This window comes from Aethalodelphis obliquidens, unplaced genomic scaffold (genome assembly GCF_003676395.1).
Source record: "Aethalodelphis obliquidens isolate GAN/ISIS:26980383/991018 unplaced genomic scaffold, ASM367639v1 scaffold14, whole genome shotgun sequence".
NCBI lineage: Eukaryota > Metazoa > Chordata > Mammalia > Artiodactyla > Delphinidae > Aethalodelphis > Aethalodelphis obliquidens.
Genome location: NW_020837958.1, coordinates 25307382 through 25331776, shown reverse-complemented (window position 1 = coordinate 25331776; position 24395 = coordinate 25307382). Strand labels below are relative to the sequence as shown.

At 43.0% G+C, this 24395-nt stretch overlaps 1 protein-coding gene and 1 pseudogene across 3 annotated transcripts in view; both read left to right on the top strand.

The window, feature by feature from the left end:
* NELL1 (neural EGFL like 1) overlaps positions 1–24395 on the top strand; it is an 867563-nt gene that overhangs the window by 125016 nt on the left and 718152 nt on the right. For 2 of the 3 annotated variants that reach the window (XM_027115177.1, XM_027115176.1), the window contains exon 4: positions 2273–2443. The exons of the other annotated variant lie outside the window; for it this stretch is intronic. In XM_027115177.1, coding sequence (XP_026970978.1) covers positions 2273–2443 — 171 coding nt within the window. The remainder of the gene's footprint in view (positions 1–2272; positions 2444–24395) is intronic. 3 annotated transcript variants of the gene reach the window in all.
* On the top strand, positions 4821–4973 carry LOC113625260 (uncharacterized; annotated as a pseudogene).

The following is a 24395-nucleotide window of genomic DNA, read 5'->3' as shown; positions in this document are numbered from 1 at the left end:
TTTCTTTTTTTTTTATGATTCATGTTATCTGGAGTATTTTTGATTGTCATTGATTGAGGTCTTTTCAAGGTCATGTCTCTTCCCCCAGCAGTAGCTTGTTGGTCAAAATAAAGTGATTGAAAGTGTTCTTATGATGTGTTGATCTTGGTACAGTCTCAGGTGTCAGGTCCTACTGCTTTTCCATACAGGAGCTGTGTGGTCTCTGGCAAGGTACTTAATATCTCTGATCATCTGTGAACTCATCTGTAGAATAGTGATGATAATCTTTACCTTGAAGAAATTAATTGAGATGTTTATGAAAGCACTTGGCCCATTTCCAGCACATGCCAGTCACTTTTATTTTTATTTTTATTTTTTTGTACGCGGGCCTCTCACTGTTGTGGCCTCTCCCGTTGCGGAGCACAGGCTCTGGACGCGCAGGCTCAGCGGCCATGGCTCACGGGCCCAGCCGCTCCGCGGCATGTGGGATCCTCCCAGACCGGGGCACGAACCCGCGTCCCCTGCATTGGCAGGCGGACTCCCAGCCGCTGCGCCACCAGGGAAGCCCGCCAGTCACTTTTAAAATGACAGCTTTGCCTCCCATTTGTTTCTCTTAGTCCAATTTCTAGCTTTTTTGGAGGGAGGGGCACACATTTTATTTCCTTTTTCACTATTCTCAAAGCATCTTGAGAACAGGATCTGTATTTTAAATCCTATCTTGGCTTTTCACTATGTGTTCAGTCATGATACGAATAAATTAATGAATGACTAGATAACCTCTAAGGTTTTCCTGACCTTTTAAGTCTTCTGATTGTTCGATCCTTCCAGTGTTCTGGCTGCTTAGAAAAAAATTGGGAAATTCTCTTAAAATGAATGTCTTCTGTATTAAGGGATTTCCTCCTTAGTAGTCTTAAAAAAATATGTATTATATTATTACTAGTAAGTATGTACCTGGGCCCAGGAGGCGGCTGCAATAGTACAAGTAACATTTTCAATTTGTCATCTTGGGCCTGATTCTCTGTACAGTGCAAATGAGATAGTCAGAGGCTGGGCTTGATTTTGCTTCCCCTGCAGTGCTCTCTTGGGAAGATCTCTGTGAAAGATGAGCAAGAAATGTGCATTTGTTTTCATCTGTGACGTGAGATTTGGAAGTTGTGCATAATAGAGGCTGAGTTTCGTGATATATTCATCTCAGTCCTCATGGAAGATGCATTTTATGTTCTGGATTAAACGTGCCCGGGATAGTGGGGTCAGGCCAACTCAGCAGGTTAGAGGAGAAGCAGTAGGTCCTTGCAGATCTTGGGATTGCACCTGGTTATCTGTCTAGGTGAGTAGTTCTTGAGTTGTCTGTATGAATAAGCTGCTGGGAGATAGGGCCAGTTGAGGCCATCTTTAGTACTTTGTCCTGTGCCTCTGGGATGGGCACCAAACTGGTATAAAGTACGTAGACTGTCACATCTAGACCTGAGTTTAAATCCTGGCTTGGGTACGTTACTTAATTCCGGAATCTCAGTTTTTTTTTAATATTTCAAAAGGGGTAATATCAGTCTTACAGTTTTTCGTGAGTGATAGATTAGATAGTATATGTTAAATGCCTAGTGCAGTGCTCGGCAGTGAGATTGGGCCCTGTGTTGATGACGATCATGGTGACACGTTTCAGAAGGGCCACGTCGGAGACCAAGTAGGCCTGCCAACCCTGAAAGTATCAGCCCTGGTGTGTGACTGAGGGGTGTCCCAAAGTTGGCTGCCTTTTATGACTAAAGTGCAGACTACAGTGGTGGTGCTCAAAGTTTTTCACGGGTCTGAAAAAAGAAGGTAACAATCTGGGGAAAGAAAAACTTAATTGTATGTTTCATTCCATGAAATTTTGAAATACTGACACATATGTGAGTAGCTTCAAACTTTGCTCCCCTATTGATTATCTAAGAGTTGTTCTTCACTTATAGCTTCTTGTCCAGAGGGAAGTAAAAAAAAAAAAAAAAAAGAAAAAAGCCTTACTCATCTCTTCTCTGACAGTTTATTTCCATTCTGAACTATGCTTAAGCGACACTGCACCAAGCTTTGCTAATTAGCGGATCATTCAGTCTCCATTTCAGGGCTTCAAGCTGTCACCGTGAGGGCTCCCAGACAAAAGGTGTATTGGGTTCCATACCGTACAATTGATGGTGGGTTGTGGTTCTTTGGGTCAAGCTGAGCTAATTTTAGATTCTGGGAACCCTGGTAGTAAGTAGTAAGTCATGAGGATTGATGATGGCTCTGTAAAATAAAACACGTTTTTGTTCTTTACATACAGCTATTTCGAACTGGAGAGCAGTGGTCTGAGGGATGAGATTCGATACCACTACATACATAACGGCAAGCCCAGGACAGAGGCACTTCCGTACCGGATGGCTGACGGACAGTGGCACAAGGTCGCACTATCAGTTAGTGCCTCCCATCTCCTGCTCCACGTCGACTGCAACAGGTATGACTTTGCCTTTGATCTTTCGTGATTGTGCCCTTGAAATTGAGCAATGGGGAAGGGATAAAGCCAACCCCCTCCAAGCCTTGCTGGGAAACAAACCGAAGGACCCTAATCGTCATTTAACATAACCAAAATGGGCCATTAGGCGTGCTGGAATGACCATCTGTAATATGTTAAGAAAACAGTTCATTAAAATGGAAACATATCCGGCAATTAGGAAGAAATGTACGAAAGGTTGATTATAGATGGGGGAATATTAAGTGCACCTCGGTGTACTCCAGGTACTAGCTGGAATTCCATGGAGCTGTGATCACAGTTAAGTGTGATATATTGTTGTTGAGTTCGTTCCACTTGGAAGCGAATGAGCTGGTCTACCTTCGACTGAATCTGAGAAGGCGGTGCTAGTGGAGCGGCTAATCCTATTCGACTTCATCAAGCACAGCTTTGCTTAAATATCTTTTCCAAATGGCAACTTCTTAAAGAGGCTGTTCTTTGAATCTTTTGGAATTGATACCATTTATCCTCTGCAGAGGAATGAGCCTCCCAGCTTGTCAGAGGATGGCAGGACTATTTTGAAGTCGGGGCTTTCACAGGAGGTTGTGGGTTGGGTTGAGAAGGAGATGTTGGCTCCTGTGTCCGTCCCTGGGCAGGGAGGTTGACTGCCAGCTGAAGAAAGGACAGTGTTGGTCTCTATTGGATCACTTGTGGCTGGACAGCTGGATGATGGTGGTCAAGGGGAATATTTTGATTTCTCCAGAGCCCACTGAAAGTCCTTACGGATAGTGATCTGAGTCCTATTATAGAGAATTTTTGGTGCTGCAAGGTAGCTATGAATTGTTGGTTTTTGTTAATGATACTGTCAAAGTTCAAATGATTCTTTGGCCACAGAACTTGTTCTCTTGGGCCCAGGATAAGGTACAGGCATGTTGGGGACAGCCTCCCTTCCGGCACCCAGTAGAAGGAAGCATAATCCAAGGTCAGGCATTTCTGATGAGATGATACTTCAATGTACTTGCCATTCCAGCTCTGCAGTCTCTTTTAGAAGAGGACCTGGAGAGGCAGAGAACAGAAACTAGTGTCAGGTTTAAGGGAAGTCCCGCCATCTTAAAGTGAGTCTTGGTACAGTTTGATGTCATCTATTTCGGACGCTTTCTGGATTTTTCTGAAGAATCGTGGCTTCAACTAGATGTAATGTGTGTGCCTATGGACCACGTTTCCATAGAAACCACAAACTCCTTTTTACCGTGGGCTGGGCAGTCTGGGTAAAGCCAGCCCTCAGTCACTAACTCCACTTCCACCTTCAAGAGCTTATTGGGTCTTTCAATTCTCTAGAACCAAAGTGGCCTGTCAGGGAGCACGCTTGCTCCCCGCTACCCACCACTCATGCTGCCCCAATGGGAGAGAAGAAGGGTCCTGCATATCCCCCTATGCCATAGGCCAGAAAGGAGCCTCGAAGTCCTCGTTTAGTAATTCCCAAATGAAAAGTCCTGGAGACACCACTGTTTCCTTGCTTTGCAATTTTTTTGTTTCCTCTTTTCAAAAGTTTTATCTTCTATTTCCCCATATTCTCCTCTCTAGAGAAGAGGCAAAGAGGAGAGAGGATATGTCTCTGCTAATCGAAGGTTTCCTGCCTGCAAAATGCTCTGGTCCCTCTGAAATAGTCTCCTCTGCCATCCTCAGCCACTTGTTAGCTGTGGGAATTTGGGCACATTAATATCTTTTCATCCCAGTTTTGGGACTGCTAATGCTAGCACATACTCACAGATGCTAATGTTAGAAGAGATAATTCACATGAAGTGCTTTGGGTGGTGCTTGGCCTTTGGCACCCAGTACGTGGTGGTGGTTGTTACTGTTCTATTATTATTTATTCTGCACATCTGTGGTGTCTCTTCGTCTCCAAACTTTCATTTACTGTATATCCTGGCCTCTCTACCAGGAAAGTAGGGAGAGAGCAGGAGAGCTGGAACCCACAGTATGCTTTAGGGTCAGCCCCATTTATATGGAATGGATTGAGGAGATTCTAAATATTATTTCCCTTCTCTTGAGAATTTTTATACTTTGGTTCATGACATAACATGTTTTTATGTAAGATCTTGGAGGGAAAGCATAAAGTTGTTGCCAGTTAATGATTTATGGACCCAACACAAATGGGTTTTTTAGATAGGTTAGGGAAAGAGAGGCTGGGAACGACTGGGCCATAGAGGAGGTAAATTTTGATTTTGGTGTAGGAAAAGTCTAGAAACAGAGTTCCCAAACCTGAGTACACTTAAGAATTACTGGGGAACCTATAAAAAACATATGAGTAACCGGGTGCTATCTCTGACCTAGTGGATCAGATTCTCTGAGGGCGGAACCATATTCTTCATGAGCTGTCCGGGTAGTTCCTAGGCAGGCAGGTTAGCCTTGGTGCATGGACTCGCGTTTGAAAACCCGTGGTTTAAATAGAGGGGGCACCTGTGGTTTCCCCAAATGTGGGAAACTCGACTGCATAGTTTGTGGTAGTGGGGGACTGCATTCGTGCTTTCCCCTGAAGAAAAATATAGAGGGTGGGTAGAAGCTGGAGGACAGGCTGGGCTGCAACAAATAAGTGAGGGACCTTGGAAATATAAGTACCTGAAGCAGATCCCCAGTAGGGAGGAGGAAAGTTTAAGGTGGGCTAGTGTCTATTACATGGAATAAACATATCTTCTTCAGAAGTTTCTTGCTAGCCAGCACTGGTTGATTTTAGGGCGGCAGAAGCTCTGGTCTATTTATCAAGATGCTGCTCTACTACTCATCTAGGCCACCCTCACAGAGAGTGAATTCAGAAAGGCTGATTTTTATTCTCTAAGCTATGTATTTCATACTGCCGTGAGATTCTTCCTTTTTGATTCCTTTACCCTTAAAGTTACACTGTCTTATTCTTCTCAACCTGTCACCTGCTAGAGTTGTGCTGGGTAGATGATAAATGGTGATGTGATAGATAATATTTATTGAGTGTTGACTGTGCTAGTGACAGTGCTAAGTGCTTTACATAGATGAATTCATCACTCAGGCTGTTATTTTTATCATTTAAAAATGATGGAGCTGGGCTTCCCTGGTGGCGCAGTGGTTGAGAGTCTGCCTGCTGATGCAGGGGACACGGGTTCGTGCTCCGGTCCGGGAGGATCCCGCATGCCGCGGAGCGGCTGGGCCCGTGAGCCGTGGCCGCTGGGCCTGCGCGTCCACAGCCTGTGCTCCGCAACGGGAGAGGCCACAACAGTGAGAGGCCCGCGTGCTGCCAAAAAAAAAAAAAAAATCAAATCCTAGAGCTGCCATTTAGCAGCAGGAGGATTGCAGAAATAGAATGTAACCTCAGTTCCAATGGGAGGGACTATTGTCACTGGACTTAGAATATGAGGCAAGGCAAGAGCCAGACTCAGTGTTAGCAGTTTGTTCTTTATTTCTAGTATTTTTCTCCCCTTGTCTTGTATTGCCAGTCTTTGGAGTTGTTGGGTAAGATGTGGAATCTTACTAATGGAACCCATTGCCTTGGCATAAGGGAAGGGACCTCCATCTATTGTTGCACATCTACCATAGGCCAGCTAATGTGCTAAGTATAATACTCCTTAGGACGGCCATGTGGTGTGGGGGCAATTTCATTAGACCCATTTTACAGATTTGGGATTAGAAAGGCTCCGAGATGGTAAGTAACTCAGTCTCAATCACATAACATAAAAAGCATAGAGCCAAAACTGTGAACCAGGATCTAACTTCCCAGCCTTGTCTTCTCTCTTCTCTGCCTCTGAAATTCATGTCCTTCCCAAGACAAAGTTATAACCATGCCAGGAAGTCTTCCCAGGAGAGAGAATCTACAGAAGGTCCAGGAACCATAAAAACACTTGAAATCAGGAAGAGAAGATTGCCAGGCAGTTCTTTTGCTCTGAGGAACTGGAATGTAGCAGAATTTTCTACCTTTTTTAGAATTGAGAAACAGAGCCCTTTCAGACCTAATAACACAAATTGTCACAAGAAAAGCGACCGCTATTTTAGTTGGTGGGTGAACACTTTCTGCTTGCTATTGAGACACACTTTTCTCCCTGCTTCAGCTGTTCAGCTGGGCCTAGTTAGAAACTCCCAGAGTGTGGGTAGCAGATCACCTCAAGCTAGAAACATAAAAGGAACCACTCAGTTGGGTGGTCAGCCTGATTATCTCCACTGCCTTAGGTCTTTCTTTAGCTGCCTTGGTAATAATAGTTGCCAACAAAGCTGAGAAGGAGGCCTGAACTAATCTTCCTCAGCTTCCCCTGCTGCATTCTCGGCTCACCCCGTGGCCTCTCCCCATTACTCAAAGCCCACAATCCATTGACATTGGGGATTCAGGGCCTAAGAGTTCTTTCACCACAAAAGGGATTTTCTTTCCTTCTCTTTATTTGGTACCTCTTAATTTTCAATCAATCCATCCAATGAAAGTATTGGACACACTATCTCTGCCAGGCTGTGGAGATACAAAGCATTAGGAGTTCTTGCCATCAGGAAATCCATGGTTTATTTGTCCAGTACTTTTGAATTCTGAAGCCACCAGGCCCCCCCCAGTGATTGGCCCTGGTCCTTGGATATCAGAAAAATCGTGGACTCAGATGGAAGCCTTGTGCACAGGCTGTTCTGACAACTCATAAAAGCAGCTGAGCAGTAGAGAGAACTGAAAAGCGTTACTCCCAGCATCTTGGTCTTGAAGTGACAGTGGAGGCATGGACTCAAAAGTGTTTTCCATTCAAATGGTACACGTATCCAGCCTTCAGCCAGAACTTTCTGCAATATGCAGGTCTCCCCACGCAAATCCCACCTCCTCTTGCCTCACTGCTGCAAAAATTTCTCTTACACAGTCCCATTGTAATGGAGCTCTGAACTCTCACCTCATTTGTTCAGATGTGCACAGGTAGACAGAGCGCGTGTGCACACACACACACCTGCAGCCCAGTTGTCACTCTGACCGTTAATGATTATATTCTAGACAGTAAACATATTTAGATTTTACTTCTAACGCACGCTATTTATTCACTGCAGAGCGCATTCAGTGTTTCCGTACAACTGATTTTGAAGAACATGCAGAACCAGGAAAATAAACTTTCTATAAATCACTGAACAAGTCAGTAATTCAAGGTTCCTCTTGAATATTTCAGAGTAACTTCAGGATGTGAGCATCTGTTTGTATCTCTAGGTTTTTCATAATGAAATATGGTGACACGGCATCTTCTTTCCAGAGAGCTCCTAAAGTGTTTACAAACATCATATTATTAAACCACACATTCCTTAAGGTAGTTAAGTCACGTATAATGTACTCAACTTTCTTTTATACAAACATTTGCACTAGAGTAAGGAGGGGGAAATTAAGAGATGAAGATCAAAGGCCAACGCTTCCAAAGGAGCCAGGCCAAGATTCTCAGTCTCCTGCTTCTCCTACTGACAGATTATTTACTTCACAAACAGGAACACGTGCACACAACTCATCATCAAAATTAAAACTGAGAATCCAGCATATGCCTCATGTCCAGCTAACCCGGTAGCACCAGCTCTTCTGTCCAGGAAGAGATGACGAGCAAGCTAGGAAGCTAGGATATAACCCACGTGTAAATTTAACTAACAGTACAAGGCGACAGTGCAAGGGATGTTGTAAGTGCACGATGGATTGCTAGATTTCTGCTAGAGACAATCAGGTCTTGGAGACAACAGGAGAAAGAGCTCCTGGGGACATGGAATAGCCTCTCAATTTCTTACCATCCCAGGTGAAAATGCATGACAATTTCTGCAGCTTTACAGTTTTTGCCACTGTGTGATGTGATTCCATGCCAGTCATATGAGAACTGGGCTTAGAATGAGGTTCATCTTATAAGCATTACACAGCCACTTATAGTGCTGGTGAGAGAAGAGTATGTATGGGTGAGTGGATGAAGTTGGCGGTGAGAGAAAGCCTGCAGGAAGAGACAGAGAAGGAAATATGACAGGGGAGGGGAGGACAGGGGAAGAAAAGCTGTTCTCCAAGTGACCAGGCATATGGGCTCTGTGGTCTAACCTAAACTTGTAGCGAATGCTGGACCTTTGTCTTGGTTTTGCCATTTATAAAATGTGACTTAAATGCAGTGATGCAGGGATATGAAATCAGGAAATCTGTGTCTTACATTCTTTGAAGATTCCTCCCATCGTCTTGTCCTCTAATCTTTCCTCCCTCCCTATGCCAGAAACTCTGCTTGCATCTGTAAAATGGGAGTAATAGTAACTCTTCTACCATATGGTTGTTGTAGGAATGTAGCAAGAGAGTGTGTGCAAAATCCTTAGAAAATTTCAAGCTACTATATGAACACACAGCATCATGAAGTACTATAAGCATATACCATCATATAGAAAAGATGTTAAAGTATCATATTGAAAATGAATACAATTTAGCCAGATTTTCACCTGTATAAAAACAGTGGCTCGTGTCCCGTGGATGAGGATCTAGTGTTTAATGTGGATCGGTGGTGCAGTGTAGGGTTTGAGGTCCCTGAAGTTATTCTGACTGCCAAATCCTAGGCATGGTTCCCCAGTAGTTTGTCTTTTAGTTCCATGGTAGGTACTGCAACATCATGGTGCACGGTTTTTATGCCAACACAGTCCCTTTAAAAATAAGTAATTGCAGAGTTTCTTTAAAAATATGTAACTGAGGCTGAATGGGGAAGGAAACATCCCCTCCAATGTAACACGATCTTTCGTTGGTCCTGGCAGGGCTTTGAGAATGTGGTATGGTGTCTTTCCTTTTATATTTCTGTGACAGAAGAGGTTCAAAGATTTACTTCGCCCCTCCTCAAGCCATGAGCCAAAATCGTCAGAGCTTTTAGGAGGAGGTGTAAATACAGCAGGTGAATGAGGAAACTCATATGTTACAGTTTCCTGAGTCTCCTAAACAAAATAGATACTCTTCGCTTCTCTACTTTGAAAATCTGGCTTTCTAGCACAAAAACATTCTGGATTGAAAACTTGAGATGAAAGAAATTGTTAAATTTGTATGACCCTAGGAAATTCATTTACTGTCTCTGGGCCTTAGCTCCCTAGGTATAAAAAGAGGGGCTAGGACCAGATTGTTTCTAAATCTTCTTCCACCTCTACGCTTCTGGGCATCTCTCTGATTCTAGCTCATCACAGTGAGCTAGATGAGCTAGTTAGGGTATGATTTTTTTTTTTTTTTTTTTTTTCCTTCAGAACCCTGGAGAGCAACCCAGCATGCCACCTTCACAGGGCTGCCTCTGTAGTAGACCGGCAGGGGGTTTGCAGTCATCTGAATTGATACCTGGGTTGACAGTGCAGCGTGCTGCCGGAGAGCAAAGATTACTTACCGTAGCTGCCCAATCTTTTTTTTTTTCTCACTTGTCTCCCTTCTTGCTGGAGTAGATGCTGAATATGCTATTTTGGATCTAAGACATGTTGGCATTTTGTTCCCTCCACCTTGTGTTCTTTCTTTCAGACATATTCTGATCCAGACATGTGGCAGCAGACAGCCTTTTTGGAGGGTACAGGCTGCCCTGGCTATGGAGGCCCTGGTAGCTTGGTAACCTACAGGATAGAGCAGTGTACTGTAGTCAGCAGATGATGGATAGTTGTGCTGTTAAAAAACATAACACATCCTCTGAATACTGAAGGAAAAAAAGCCTTTGCTGCTGCCAAGCTGTAAAGACTTAAATAATGGGAGGGAATGAATCTAACGGTCTAGGTGGCCAATTTAATACAGTCCATGTTGTAGACTTTTTGGCAGAGTAGAGAGTGGCTGCTTAATTGTTGTGACAGCTCAGACATTACCATGTTGGCTGTCTCATTCTGGCTGAGACCCTCACACTTCCACTCATGCTTTGTACCCTGTGGCTTATTCATCCCAACCTCATTAGGTGGATTCCAAATTTAACTTTGCCCTATCTTCTAATGACATCAGTAGATAAACCTATTTCTAATTTTGTCTTTTCCAAAACCTTTATCTTTTCCTCTTGTTGCCTGGTGGGTTTAAATATGCTTTTGGGCAACCGTGGCCTCAGTGGCACAGAGAAGTAGGAGGTGAAAGGATCAATTGAAATGGATAATGAGAGAGTGGCCTGCATTTCCCCCTATCCACCTGTACTCCTGAGCTTTCAAAATTGCAAATGGAAAGGGCTAAAAAGAAATACAATAGGTGGTTTGTATCTCTTTATCTGGTGGTTTGTTGGCTACCTGAGGCCATGAGGAGATTAATAAGGAGGCACAGTATTGCATACATGGGGCCTAAGATGTATTAAAATAGGAAGGAAAATAAGACTTCATTTCCAACTTATAGTGATTTCATCTACATGCCTTCAGACACATCTTGAGTTGTGATTGTATTGCATGGGCATGGGTCTATACAGGATGAATGGAGGGGGAAATAGGCTGCAGGAGAAATAATGTTTTCTTGTAGGAGAAAATATTGAAGCTTGCATCTTTATTGTTACAATTCTACTCTGCCCTTTTTGATGGATGTGTATGGTTATTCCTTAAAAAGGAAAGCAGTGAGAGAAAATAAAAAGTCAAACCAGAACAATATGTATGATGCAACCGTATTTTTGAAAAAAAAAATACATTTATACATTAGTTGTCTCTTTCCTTTTATGCTTCACTCATTGGAAAGGAGCATTGGGGAATAAAAAAATGCATGAGCCAGCCATGAGGCCTTTTTAATTGGAAAGGAAAAAGAATTCCAAATACTACATTAGTTTTCTAGTTAGACCAGGGGTACAGATGTTGTCACTGAAAAGAACTGACTTTCCACACTACCAGAAAGAAATTCATCTATCTCTCTGGGAACTTAAATTAACGTTATAAATAATAGGCAGAGCGGTTGGAGGCAAGGAAACAGATTTATAGCTGAACCTGTTCGGCTGCTTTTCACTTAGGGGATGGGGTGTGAAGATGAGAAGCCTTGGAAGGACAAGGTTTCCGTGCACGCCTTTCCCTGCTCTAACCCCCAGTTCAGTTGACTTTCGTCTCTCAGCCCATCCATCTTAACATCTTGCGAGTGTGACTCCCAGATGGAGCTCCAGAGCCACTAAGCCAGCTGGTTAATGTGCCTGGGCCCTCAACTGAGGGCTTTCTGGGGCAATTAGAGTTGAAATAATTTCCCTTCTCCTTAAAGGGCCTGTGTGATGCTGTCTCGAACTCTTCCTCAGGAGTGTCCTGTTGCATCTCTACTCGTTAGAGTCTATTAGTCTGAGGGTATCACTTACCTGACAGCAAATTTCACACATAGGAACTTACAGGCTTGGAGTTGGGGCCATGAGCTGGCTTCTTTGGGATACTCAGAATACTGGTATTACCCAGAATGGAATTTCATTTCCACTGGAGGTTAAGAGCCTTGGGCTGTGTTTCATTCTGGTGTGTCCCCAGCACAGCTCATGCAGTTACTCAGTGTTCTCCAAGTTGGTGCTGTCTTTGAAGCGGAAGCGAGGAAGGAGCTGGGCAATCTATGATTCCAATTTCTTGAATTCTTTGATATTTTGCCCTTAGAGGCCCAGCACTATGCTGGGAAAAACTCAGGCTTTTTGCTCAGTCATTGCTGAGTGGAGGTTAGTGTTTTGGACTTTTTTTTTTAAGAGGTGATTTATATATTCACTTGATTTTTTTGTAAAAGCACTCTGAGGTAGATGCTCTTGCATCGTATAGATAGGGACTTTTGAGGTGCTGAGAAAAGAAATGACTCGTCCAGGGGTTCATAGTAAGTCAGTGGCAGGCTGGAGCCAGAGTCCAGAGGTCGTTCCTTACTCTTTTTTTTTTTTTTTTTTGCGGTATGCGGGCCTCTCACGGCTGTGGCCTCTCCCGTTGCGGAGCACAGGCTCCGGACGCGCAGGCCCAGCGGCCATGGCTCACGGGCCCAGCCGCTCCGCGGCATGTGGGATTTTCCCGGACCGGGGCATGAACCCGCGTCCCCTGCATCGGCAGGCGGACTCTCAACCACGGCGCCACCAGGGAAGCCCAGCTTTACTCCTTTCTCAGGGAGATTATTCTCTACCAATCCCTTCTACCTTCTTCCCTCTTTCTCCTCCTCTATCTTTTTAACACTCCCATGTGACAAGATAACACTTCTAACTTCTCATGGAAGAAGTGTAAGCCGTCCCATTTATAAACTGAAACCAACAAAGGCCGAGTTCCATGTATTACTTTCTCAGCCTCGGGAGGCTGGTCACTTCAAAGGGCTGCTTCCTTGTTGCACCAAAATCGACCTTGTTATAAATTCCAACCACTGTTGGTCTTTGGACTCTAGAAAGCTTATGTGAAATGATTTTTAGATTTAAAGACTCTCCTTCCTTCCTGGAATCTACAATGTTGACAGACAGGTTCATGACTTCAATCCCACAGAGATAATATGGGGTCAGGCCTTCGAATGGCCCATTATCCTCATATGATTGGTATGCCTTGCATGTGCCTCTGTGCTGATGTGTAATGACCAGGGACCTAATCTTAAATCATGACTGACTGCAAATGAGCCATTCGGCCATTTCTTCAAACGTGAAATAGATGGGTCACACCAGTCTCCAGTGTTACACGGCTGGCTTTACACTGTTCCAATATAAATTTTGATATTCCCTATTTCAAGGTGATAAACTCTCTGTGTTCTTTAAGGTGACTTCGCAATCACAAGGTCTCATTAAAAACTACTGATGGTGAAATAAAGGGTTGGGCGGTAGGGGACCCCCATTTAGGAGGGCATTTGTCATTATTGCTTCTTTTATTGGTATCTAATTAGATATGTACTAGAGCCTGCAGGAGCTGATAAGAGAACAAGGCCAAGGAGGTAGGTGAGCACACTGAATCTGAGTCATTTTCACAGGCAGCAGTTTTTCATGGACATTAGGGCGATACATAAAGACTTCACCCTGCAAACCTGATCACCATATGCCCTTCTCACCCCAATACACATGTAAGCTCGTTTAATGGCCTTCTATGAGTTTTAGGCTAAAAGTCACAATCCTTAATATAGCTTAAATTTTTGAATAGTCTGGCCCATGTTTCCTTCTTCAATTTCCTCTTACACTACATTCTTTTAGTTCTTTAAGTACCATATTCGTTTAAGCTGCAGGATCTCTGTACATGCCATTTCTCGAATATCAAGTTCATTTCTACTTATCCTTAATTTTCAGGACAAAAGAAAGAAGTTTCTTGTGTTTTACAGTTTCACCATAAACTGTTTATCGACAGAGTGGTTTTTTTTTTTTTTTTTTTTTTTTGCTGTACGCGGGCCTCTCACTGTTGTGGCCTCTCCCGTTGCAGAGCACAGGCTCTGGACGCGCGGTCCCAGCGGCCATGGCTCACGGGCCTAGCCAATCCGCGGCATGTGGGATCTTCCTGAACCGGGGCACGAACCCGTGTCCCCTGCATCGGCAGGCGGACTCTCAACCACTGCGCCGCCAGGGAAGCCCTACAGAGTGGTTTTTGATCATTTGATTGACGTCTGTCTTTCTCACAGGCTGTATACACCCCAAGGGCTCACCACTGTATCACCGGTGTATATTGTGGAGCTGTCACATGATAGGTAGTCAACAAATATTTGTGAATACCTGAATGAATAAATAAATGGAAGAGTGGTCTAAGGGTCTGTATTTGTGGCTTCTGACTTGTGATCCTATCATTCTAGGTGGTTCCGTTAGTTAAGTCTCCTTGTTCTTTGCCTCAGTCTCCTGATCTGTATCGAATGGGCATTGTTTCTACTCAGTCTGCTTGTACAGGGTTATTGTGAGGGTGAAATGAGAACCTGCATGGGAATAGGTGTTGTAAATTTCAGTGTGCTTTGTAAATATAAGGCCTGGGGAAAGGTGAAGATGAAGTAAGCCTAGCATTTCTTTTTTTAAAATTAAAAATTTTTTTTAACATCTTTATTGGAGTATAATTGCTTTACATTGTTGTGTTAGTTGCTGCTGTATAACAAAGTGAATCAGCTATACGTATACATATATCCCCATATCCCCTCCTTTTGCTTTGAATTTCTGAGGATTATTCTTTGCTCGAGGAAGGCAGTTAATCTATAAGACTTCCAGTGATTTCCTGGTCTGATTCACAGCACAGAGTGAACTATGCCTCACTCTCGAGTTGAATTTACATGTGTCCTGTGTCCGCAGGAGCTCTGGCAGGCATGAAGGAGTGGACGTAATTTACAGAGAGGGTACAAACAGAAGCCAATCACAGGTAGGATTAAGGGGCATGTGCCCTCTCTGCTGGAGAGTAAATACAGTTGGATATACTTGTCTGGACTGTGGATATATCACCATCCTAAAATTCTGTGGGTCTGTTTCTTCAACCTACAGCTGAGGCCCGCAGTAAGGGGCTTTCATCAAACCCTTTAGTAAGCTCTTCAGGCTAGATTTCATGATTGTCCCAGGCTGTTTTGGTATAGCCTTACTGTGAAGTTCAGTGGACATGTTTTTCCTTTAATTTTCTTAAATTATGAAAGGTGCTTGCCTGATTCACACTTGACACAAAATTAAAAACAAAGAAGAAAACAAGAAGCTATGAGGACACAAATTCTAAGCAACACTGTGAAGTTTGGGATGAAAATTCTTGCAGTATAGGTTATTTTTAGCTTAATCTAGTGGAATAATTAATTTATTATAAAGCATTCACCATATAAATGATATAATAGGTAATAAAATACTGGATAACTTATAAATAAAAAAAACCATGAAAGGTGCAAACTGTTCAAAACCACGTGATACCAATCACCCTGCCCCTAATTCCATTGCACAGAAGTCATCATTATTACCAGTTTTATTTCTCTTCTCTGGAAGTTTTCTTTGCCTATGCAAACACATTGTTTTTCAATAATAAGACAGCACTGTACGTATTGGTGTTTAATTTGCTTTTTCATTTAACAGAATAAAGCCTGATATGCCATCAGTGTGCAGCAGGAACATACTTAGGAGGAACGAGGGCTGCTTTGTTCCTTGTAGGCTAGTCTGGACAGCTCTGTCCCTTGGCAGCGTGGGGAACAGTATCTACCTGCAGGCCTCTAGCCTCCTGCTTTGGGCTGTAATCCACGCCTCTGGCCTGTCACGCACAGCAGTGACTATGGCAACAGGGCAGGGAGCCAAGTGCTCCTGCCCTTGGATCAGCGTGGCCTGTCTCAGCTCTGTAACTAGGTGAGACCGTAGCAATTAGCCTATGCTAAGATGGGAGTTACAAGATTGAAGTGGGTGTATGATGAGGGTCAGATGCTCTGAGCGTGGGCATGATGCTAAATCTTATTTCATGTGGCTGAAGTGGAGCTGGTGCTAGCCAGGGTCAGGCATCGGTGAGCACAGTGAGAGCAAGTGTAGTTTCATGGTTAAGAGCACAAGCTTTTGGATTTGGATAACTCTGGGTTTCAACTCTGGCTCTGCCACTAGCTGTGGGACCCTTGGCAAGTTACTTAACTCTTATAAGTCCCAATCATGAGATAAGGTTAATATAATGCCTCCCTCATGGGATTACTAGAATTAAATGTGACAGTGCACATGCATCAGATGAGACGTTCCTGGTTGCAAACAACAGTGGTTTAAACTGTAAGGATACATAATGTTTATTTAAACAGGAAGTTTAGATGAGGCAGTGCCTGAGATGAGTTGGTGCTCAGACATGTCATCCGGGACCGATGCCATCCTTTTTATCCATGTACTCTGTCACCCTTGCCAGTGAAAAGCCTCTAGAAAGGCACAGACGTAGAGAATAGACTTGAGGACACGAGGAAGGGGAAGCTGGGACGAAGTGAGAGAGTGGCATGGACATATATACACTACCAAATGTAAAATAGCTAGCTAGTGGGAAGCAGCCACATAGCACAGGGAGATCAGCTCGGTGCTTTGTGGCCACCTAGAGGGGTGGGATAGGGAGGGTGGGAGGGAGACGCAAGAGGGAGGAGATATGGGGTTATACGTATACGTATAGCTGATTCACTTTGTTATACAGCAGAAACTAACACACCATTGTAAAGCAGTTATACTCCGATAAAGATAAAGATGTTAAAAAAAACCCCGAAAAGCATCTAGAGACAATGACAAAGGGAAAAGGGGTCACCATGATTGACCCCTTAGACCAACCATCCTTCCTTCCATGATGCTGGTACACATCTCCCTCAACAAAACTTGTACTTGGAGCAAAGAAGGGGAAATGACATCTGTAGGCTGTCAACGGTGTTGCCACAGCTTATCAGTAGTTTAGTACCATGCCTGGTAATTGTTCAGTAAATGCTGCCAAGATGCTGCTGATACTGAATTTGATAATGATGGGTCTTCCACATCTGAGCAGAACAGAAGTAAACAGGAGGACAAATACAAGGAGATAACAGGAGTATCTGGCTAATCAGGAATCATTTATATACATGGATGTTCCTGCCATCAGGGAATCTTCAAGGCCACGATCAAACGGGGGAAAGAATATGAGTGGGTCCGAGAGGCTGACCCAGCTTCTGTCTCCGGAGTCCATTAACCCTGTTGGCTGGGAGCTCTTGTTAGGCATTTACTTTGGGAAACCTGGCCTCTGCCTGTTGCTGCTGTCTTCTCACGGGTCCTTAAAACACAGCCGGCCCTTCCACATGAAGTAGCATGGCAGGCCCCTCGGAGCCAGTGCCTGACCGCAGCTTTTCCATGGCCCGTCTTCCCCCTTACGCTCACCTCATAGTCTCATCTCCCGTCTTCTTGGCTCACGGATCCCTAACTTTTGATACCTACTGCTTTCCCCACTCAGTTTGGCAATTTGTTTGGATTTCTTCCCTGTTGACTGACCTCAGTGTCACGGCTCCTCTGCCGGCCCAATCCCCGGCGTCTCCACTGGCAGGACAGCCCTTTCTGCACTCTGTACTCGGCTTTTCTGATCATCCTAATGTTGACTCCTTCCCGTAGCTTGATCTTTTTCTTTTCCTGCTATATTTTGACTGCAAGTTGGGTCCTGGACAGCTTGACGGGGTTCCTGCTTACCCCCTGGAGTTACAGCCATGCAGCAATGGGCTAGACATCTGCAGGTGGGTTCAAGGCTTCACTTGGAGTCAACCTCGATTCCTGATTTCAGTGGAGACGAAAATGATGACAACGTTTACAGTATCCACAGGGCTATTCAACATACACGTTATATGACCCAGCCTTGCCCTAAAGCTTGTCCTTACTAAGTGCCACATGAAAAAGGTGACCTGCTATTTGCAAGATGGGCAATCACTGGATTAACCCAAATGTCACCTCCTTCAAAAGGGAGTGTGCTTAGGTACTGACTCCAGTCTTCCCTCAAGGGGGAGACAGGGTAGGATGGTGGTAAAAGCCTGGGGTCTGGGCTGGGTATCTTCCATCTGCTTCTCCAGAAACATCTCTCCCGTCTCTGCTCCACTCTGCTCTGTGTCCTTGCGGGCTGACCTATGTGGACTGCATCTGGGGGCTCCTTTGCCATCTAGATTTCTTTTGAATTTCATCAGCAGGAAGAAGAGGCAGGAAGTCGGAGGGAGGTGAGGGTTTCTACTCCCCTATCTCCTTCTCTGTGTGGTCACATGGCACTGGGTCACTTTTGACTGAAAGCCACAGGCCCTATCAGGTGGCCCCTTTTTTGAGTTCCTGGCCCTTTTATGCCCAGGAAGGAAAGAGCTCCCAAGCCTCCACCCCGTTTTTACAGTCTCTCTGGTAGTCTGCCATCTCTTGTGGTTTATCTAACTCCCTGCTCGTACTTATTTCTGTAAATAATCCCTTTAATTTATTATTCTCTTTTCAAATGACCAAATTTCAGTATGGTGACTATTTCCCACCAGGATCCTTACTGTTACGGGTTCAAAGTCAGATACCCTGGATCACTCTCTGACTTTACTGCTTCCTAGCTGTGTTTCCTTGAGCTTCTCATCAGTAAAAGTAGGGTGGCAAGAATAATTGCTTTTGTCTATCTCTTCAGGAAGAAAAAAAGGGTGTGAAAATACCATGTAAACTGTAATTTACTGTGCACAAAGAGGGGTTCCTGTCACTGTGATATGCCAGGAGCTTGAAGTGGGAACTGGGGAAAGCAGAAGGCTTTGAGGATGGAGTGCATAGGTCTCTAGAGAGGGCTGTGCATCCTCACCTCCTTCTCCAGCAGAGTTAATGAGAAGTACAGATGACAGGAGGATGGGACCCCACAGATGATCCTTCAGAGACAAGCCCACAAGACCTCCTCTTGCGTTCACCTCAGCCCACACGTCCAACTCATGTGGAGTACGGATGAGATCCCCTCCAATTACAGACACATTACTGAGTGATGATGTTAGCCTCTGCTCAGATGCATTCTCTGATAAGGCCTTTGGAAAATATAATTACATGGTCAAAAAAGAGGAAATTGTCAAATGGTGCTGAGAGACAGATGAAAAGGCCGATCTCTTGGCTTTTGTTTTTCACTATTCAGAGAGCACAGTATTGCAAGAGTAAGTCCTGTTATTTGTGTCCAGGATAATCTGACACTGGTTGCTAAAAAGAAATGGCAGTGGTATTTATATCGGAAATTACTCTGGAAGGCGTGTGCCTGAGCTTCTAGAGGGATGTGGTGCCGTCTCGAGCTGATCGCTCTTGATCACATTAATAATCTCATCCTTTTTTATTGCCTGTGAAGGACTTTCACTGTGTGAAATTATCTTGATCATTTAGTTGTTTACAATTTTACCGTGTCTCATTCTCTCTGACCCGTACTCCTCACCTCCGGTAAAGAGTGTCAGCAGGGCTTCCCTGGTGGCGCAGTGGTTGAGAGTCCGCCTGCCGATGCAGGGGACACGGGTTCGTGCCCCGGTCCGGGAAGATCCCACATGCCGCGGAGCGGCTGGGCCCGTGAGCCACGGCCGCTGAGCCTGCGCGTCCGGAGCCTGTGCTCCGCAACGGGAGAGGCCACAACAGTGAGAGGCCTGCGTAAAAAAAGTGTCAGCAAGTTGAACTTGTCTTGCGTTTCAATGCTGTATCCCCAGCACCTGGCTGAATGCCTGAGTCAGAGCGGATACTTGTTTGAGGATTTGTTGAATTAGGGAATGAATGAGTGAAGAAATGAGGGGAGGAATGCTATGCATAAATGGCTAGGCATGAGAGAGAATTCTGGACCTTGAAGGAGCTGACATCTAATATTCTTGGAAGAGTATTTGAAGAGATGGGCATAAACCCACAATTCCAAGACATGAAGCGCTCAGAGCCCTAAGCATTGTCAGAAGCAAAGACACGAGTTAACTGTTCGAGGGTTTGAATGTGGGAGAACTGACTTCCAGTGGAAATGAGTAAGGTATAATGAATGGTGATTTGTGAGTAAGCCTTTGGATTAGAGCCAGACTGCTGTGTTCATATCCAAATCCCTCATTTTCCAATGGTTTCCCTAATAAGTTAAATGGACCACAGTTTTGTCATTTATGGGGAGAAAAAGGTAATAAATGACCCTACATCATGGATTTAATTGAAGTAATACATGGAAAGCATATAGATTTATGGCTGGTACATAGTAAGCACTCAGTAAATGTTAATAATTTTTACCAACAGTAGTAGGAGGAGGAGAAAGGAGGAAGAGGAGGACGAAAATGTTATGAAATAAAATTCAGTGAATCCTAGCCAGTAGATGAGAAGATTTGGATTCCAGCGCTATCTCTGCTACTCAATTACATGACCCAAAGGAAGAACTTCCCTTCTCTGGGTGTCACGCAAAGTCAAGAGTTTGAACTTGATGGTCTCTGGGTGCCCTGAGACGATGATTACGTGCTTAGAGCTGGGCTTGAAGGATGCGCAGTATTTTTGTGTTAGACTCGTGTGCATGTGGGGGATACCTTCCCTTCTGATTTTCATTTTCCTGCTCATAACGTAAGGTTATTTAATGAAGAGAAGAACATCCTCTCTCTTGTCCCTCTTCTACCCCAGCGCACACACAGCTTTGGGTACAGAGAAGGTTCTCAGATGCCCATTGGTTGCTTGACTGACGGATTTGGTTGGGTGTTAGGGTTAGAAAGAGTCCCAAGGGGTCCAGAAGAGAAAGGAAAAATGAAGGATTATTTCATTGTTTAATATCAAAATTGTCAATGAGACTTTTAATTTCATCCTCATCCATATATCCTTGAGATAAAAAGAGGGAAATGGGAGAACAGAAGATAAGAAAGTAGGAAAGGAATGAATGGTATTTATTAGGTGCCTACCATGTGTTGGGAGTTGACATATAGCATCTCACTGACCTTCAGGACAACCCTGTGAGATGTGGGTGCAGGTATTGAAGGCATTTTTATTCCCATGTTGACCATGAGGAGGTAGGATCAGGGAGGGTTAACCTCCCTAAGGCCCCAAGCAGGACTCAGGTGAGGGTGGGATTGAAACCCAGGCTTGTTTGACTCCAAAGCCATCATACTCTCCTCCTTTGTGAGGTGATATTCCATATCTCCTCTCTCCTTACACCTTCAACACTTACTCCTCTCCCCCACACTCAGTGGATAAACTTTCTTCCTGCCTCACCCAGAAAATAGAAACAGAACTTTACTGACTCCTACCTCCACAGCCTGCCTGCTCCGGGACCATGGCCTCTGCATTTCCCATTGCTATGCACGCTCTCCATGCTCCTGTTGAGGGCCATCCCCCTCCCTGTGCAGGACATCACTTGTCCCATTTCATTCAGTCCTGCATCATCAGTATTTCCTCTCAACAGGACTATCGCAAGCAGTATAAATACATTGTATAAACCTATCATATATAAATAAAAATCTTTCCTCAATCCCATATCCCTCTCTCGCCATTTCTCTGGTTCTCTTTACAGTATAAATCTACAGTAGAGCTAGTAAACACTGTTCACTTCTTCCTCTCCCCTTTTCTTTTGAATCCATCCTAGTCAGGTTTGGTCCCTATAATCATACCAAAGACACTCTTATTAAAGTCACCAAAGGACCTCCACCTTGTCAATTCCAGGGTCCATTATCCATCTTCATCTTACTTGACTGATCAGCTGCACTTGATGTTATCAGTCACTCTCTCCTTGAAAATTATTCTTCCCTGGGTTACTGGGCCTCCCAAAACTTGGAATTATCTTTTATTCCTTAAATTTTCCCTCACACTCTAAATGTAATTTATCAGCAAATTCTGTTAATTTTATATTCATAGTGTATCTAGACTCTGACCACTTTTCACCACCTCTGTAGAGTCTGGTCCAAACTGTTACTATCTCTCGTCTGTACTGTTTCATCTGCAACCTGTACTGTTGCCATAGTCTGCAATAAGTAGTTTTCCCTGATTCCACCTTTGCTATGTCCCTATTCCTAGTCTATTCTCAACTCATCAACCAGAGTAATCCATTTAAATAAGATCATGTCAGTCCTCAAATTTCCTAAACCACATGAGAAAACTAGAATACAGTGGTGAAGCAACTTAGATGCTCAGGGTTATATTGCTGGTAAGCAGCAGAGTCATGTTATAAATCCAGTTAATGTAGTTAGGAATGAAGTCATAACCACCTATATTGAAGAAAAGCTATATGTTCTAAGTATCCCAGCGTGTAGTTGGAAAGGTAAATCAATTCCTATAACAATGTGGTAGGTTCCACCATAGTGTAGTAAAGGATGCTTCAGAATACGGAGATGGTGCTATTAATCTAGCTTGGGGGGGGGTGTCACAGGGAGGATATAGAAAAGTTTCCCTCCTGTCTGGATTGTTCCAGGAAAATGGTGGTTGCCTAAATCTGAATCTCTTCACATTCTTTCCGAAAACACTTATAGGTCGACAAGGAGAACAAATAAATGTATACACACTGACATTGTTAGCATAAATGGAGGCAGAAAGTACCATAAACTTCAGTGTACCTGAAAATAAGTCTTTACAAAATGAACATAAAAGAGCAGAAACTTGTGTACAAAACTATTAAAAATGAAAAAATATGTCAGCTGATGCAAATTCTTCTAAAAAACCAAAGTAGAAAAAACTGTAATACAGTATTCCAGCCAGAGTCAATTATACTTTAACAAACTTTTAGAGATATGAAACCCACTCCTAATCAGAAACTCAGAGTGGGAATATAAAAACAGCAGGAATATATAAAGCATGAATGACTGAATGCAGGAAAGAAATGAAATAGACATTATTATTTTAGAAATAAAGAACAAATGACAAGAACCCCAATAGAGAATAAAAAGAACTACAGGGGCCATTGAAGAAAGGCATTAAAATAACTAAGAAAATGAGTATTAAATAAAAAAAAAATAAACAGTAAAATCATCCTTAACAGAAAATGCATGTGTTAGATAAGCTTTATTTAGGAGTGACTTATAGTGCTGTTGCTGTTAAGTTCAATGTTAATAAATAAAAAAAAAATAGATTAAATAAGGTGTCTTTAAACTGAAACACACATAAAACAAGGTTATGCGTTGATTAATGAAAATGTTGTGATCTGAGGCTCACAGGAACCTAACTCTGTATTTCCTTTGGGATAATGATTCAGTATTTGTTAGTTCTGCATTTGCAGCAACCTTATAGAATAAATACTGTGAATAATTAAAAAAAAAAGGAATAAAAATACTTTTATTCTTTTATTTATTTATTTATGGAAAGAAAATGGTCAATAAAGAAAATAGGTAAAGATAATCCAACATATATATATATATATATATAATTGAAGTACCTGAAGAAGAAAAATGAAATAATCAAATGGAACTAATATTTAAAATTACAATGCATGATAGGCAAAATAATCTTGAAAAAGGACTAATTTGGAGGACTCAGTTTTCGATTTCAAAACTTACTATGTAACTTAGAATAATCAAAACAGTGTGGTGTTGGCATAGGATAGACGTATGGACCAATGGAATAAATAGAAAATCCAGAAAGAGACCCTCACATACGTAGTCAGTTGATTTTCAAAACAGGGGTACCAATGTCATTCAGTGGGAAAAAAACAGTTTTTCAACAAATGGTACTGTAAAACTGAATATCCACTTGCAAAAAAAACCGAAGTTGTACCCTTACCTTTCACTACATATAAAAATTAACTCAATGGATCAAAGACCTAAATGTAGGAGCTAAAACTAGAAAACTCTTAGGAGACATGGGGAAAAATCTTTAAGAAGTTGAATTTGGCAATGACTTTGTGATACCAAAAGTACAGGCAATAAAAAAAATAAATAAATAAATTGGACTTCATCAATATCAAAAACTTTTGTGCATCTAAAGGAGTATCCAAGAGAAATAAAGCCCACAGAATAGGAGAAGATATTTGCAAACTATATATCTGGTAAGGGATTAATGTCCAGAATAAAGAACTCCTACAACTCAACAACAAACAACCCAGTTCTAAAATGGGCAAAGGCAGAGATAAACCCACGCACATATGGTCACCTTATCTTTGATAAAGGAGGCAAGAATATACAGTGGAGAAAAGACAGCCTCTTCAATAGAGGTGCTGGGAAAACTGGACAGGTACATGTAAAAGTATTAAATTAGAACACTCCCTAACACCATGCACAAAAATAAACTCAAAGTGGATTAAAGACCTAAGTGTGAGGCCAGACAGTATCAAACTGTTAGAGGAAAACATAGGCAGAACACTCTATGACATAAATCACAGTAAGATCCTTTTTGACCCACCTCCTAGAGAAATGGAAATAAAAACACAAACAAATGGGACCTAATGAAACTTAAAAGCTTTTGAACAGCAAAGGAAACCATAAACAAGATGAAAAGGCAGCCCTCAGAATGTGAGAAAATATTTGCAGACGAAGCAACTGACAAAGGATTAATCTCCAAAATTTACAAGCAGCTCATGCAGCTCAATATCAAAAAAACAAACAACCCAATCCAAAAATGGGCAGGAGACCTAAATAGACATTTCTCCAAAGAAGATATACAGATTGCCCACAAACACATGAAAGAATGCTCAACATCATTAATCATTAGAGAAATGCAAATCAAAACTACAATGAGATATCATCTCATACCGGTCAGATTGGCCATCATCAAAAAATCTACAAACAGGACTTCCCTGGTGGCGCAGTGGTTGAGAG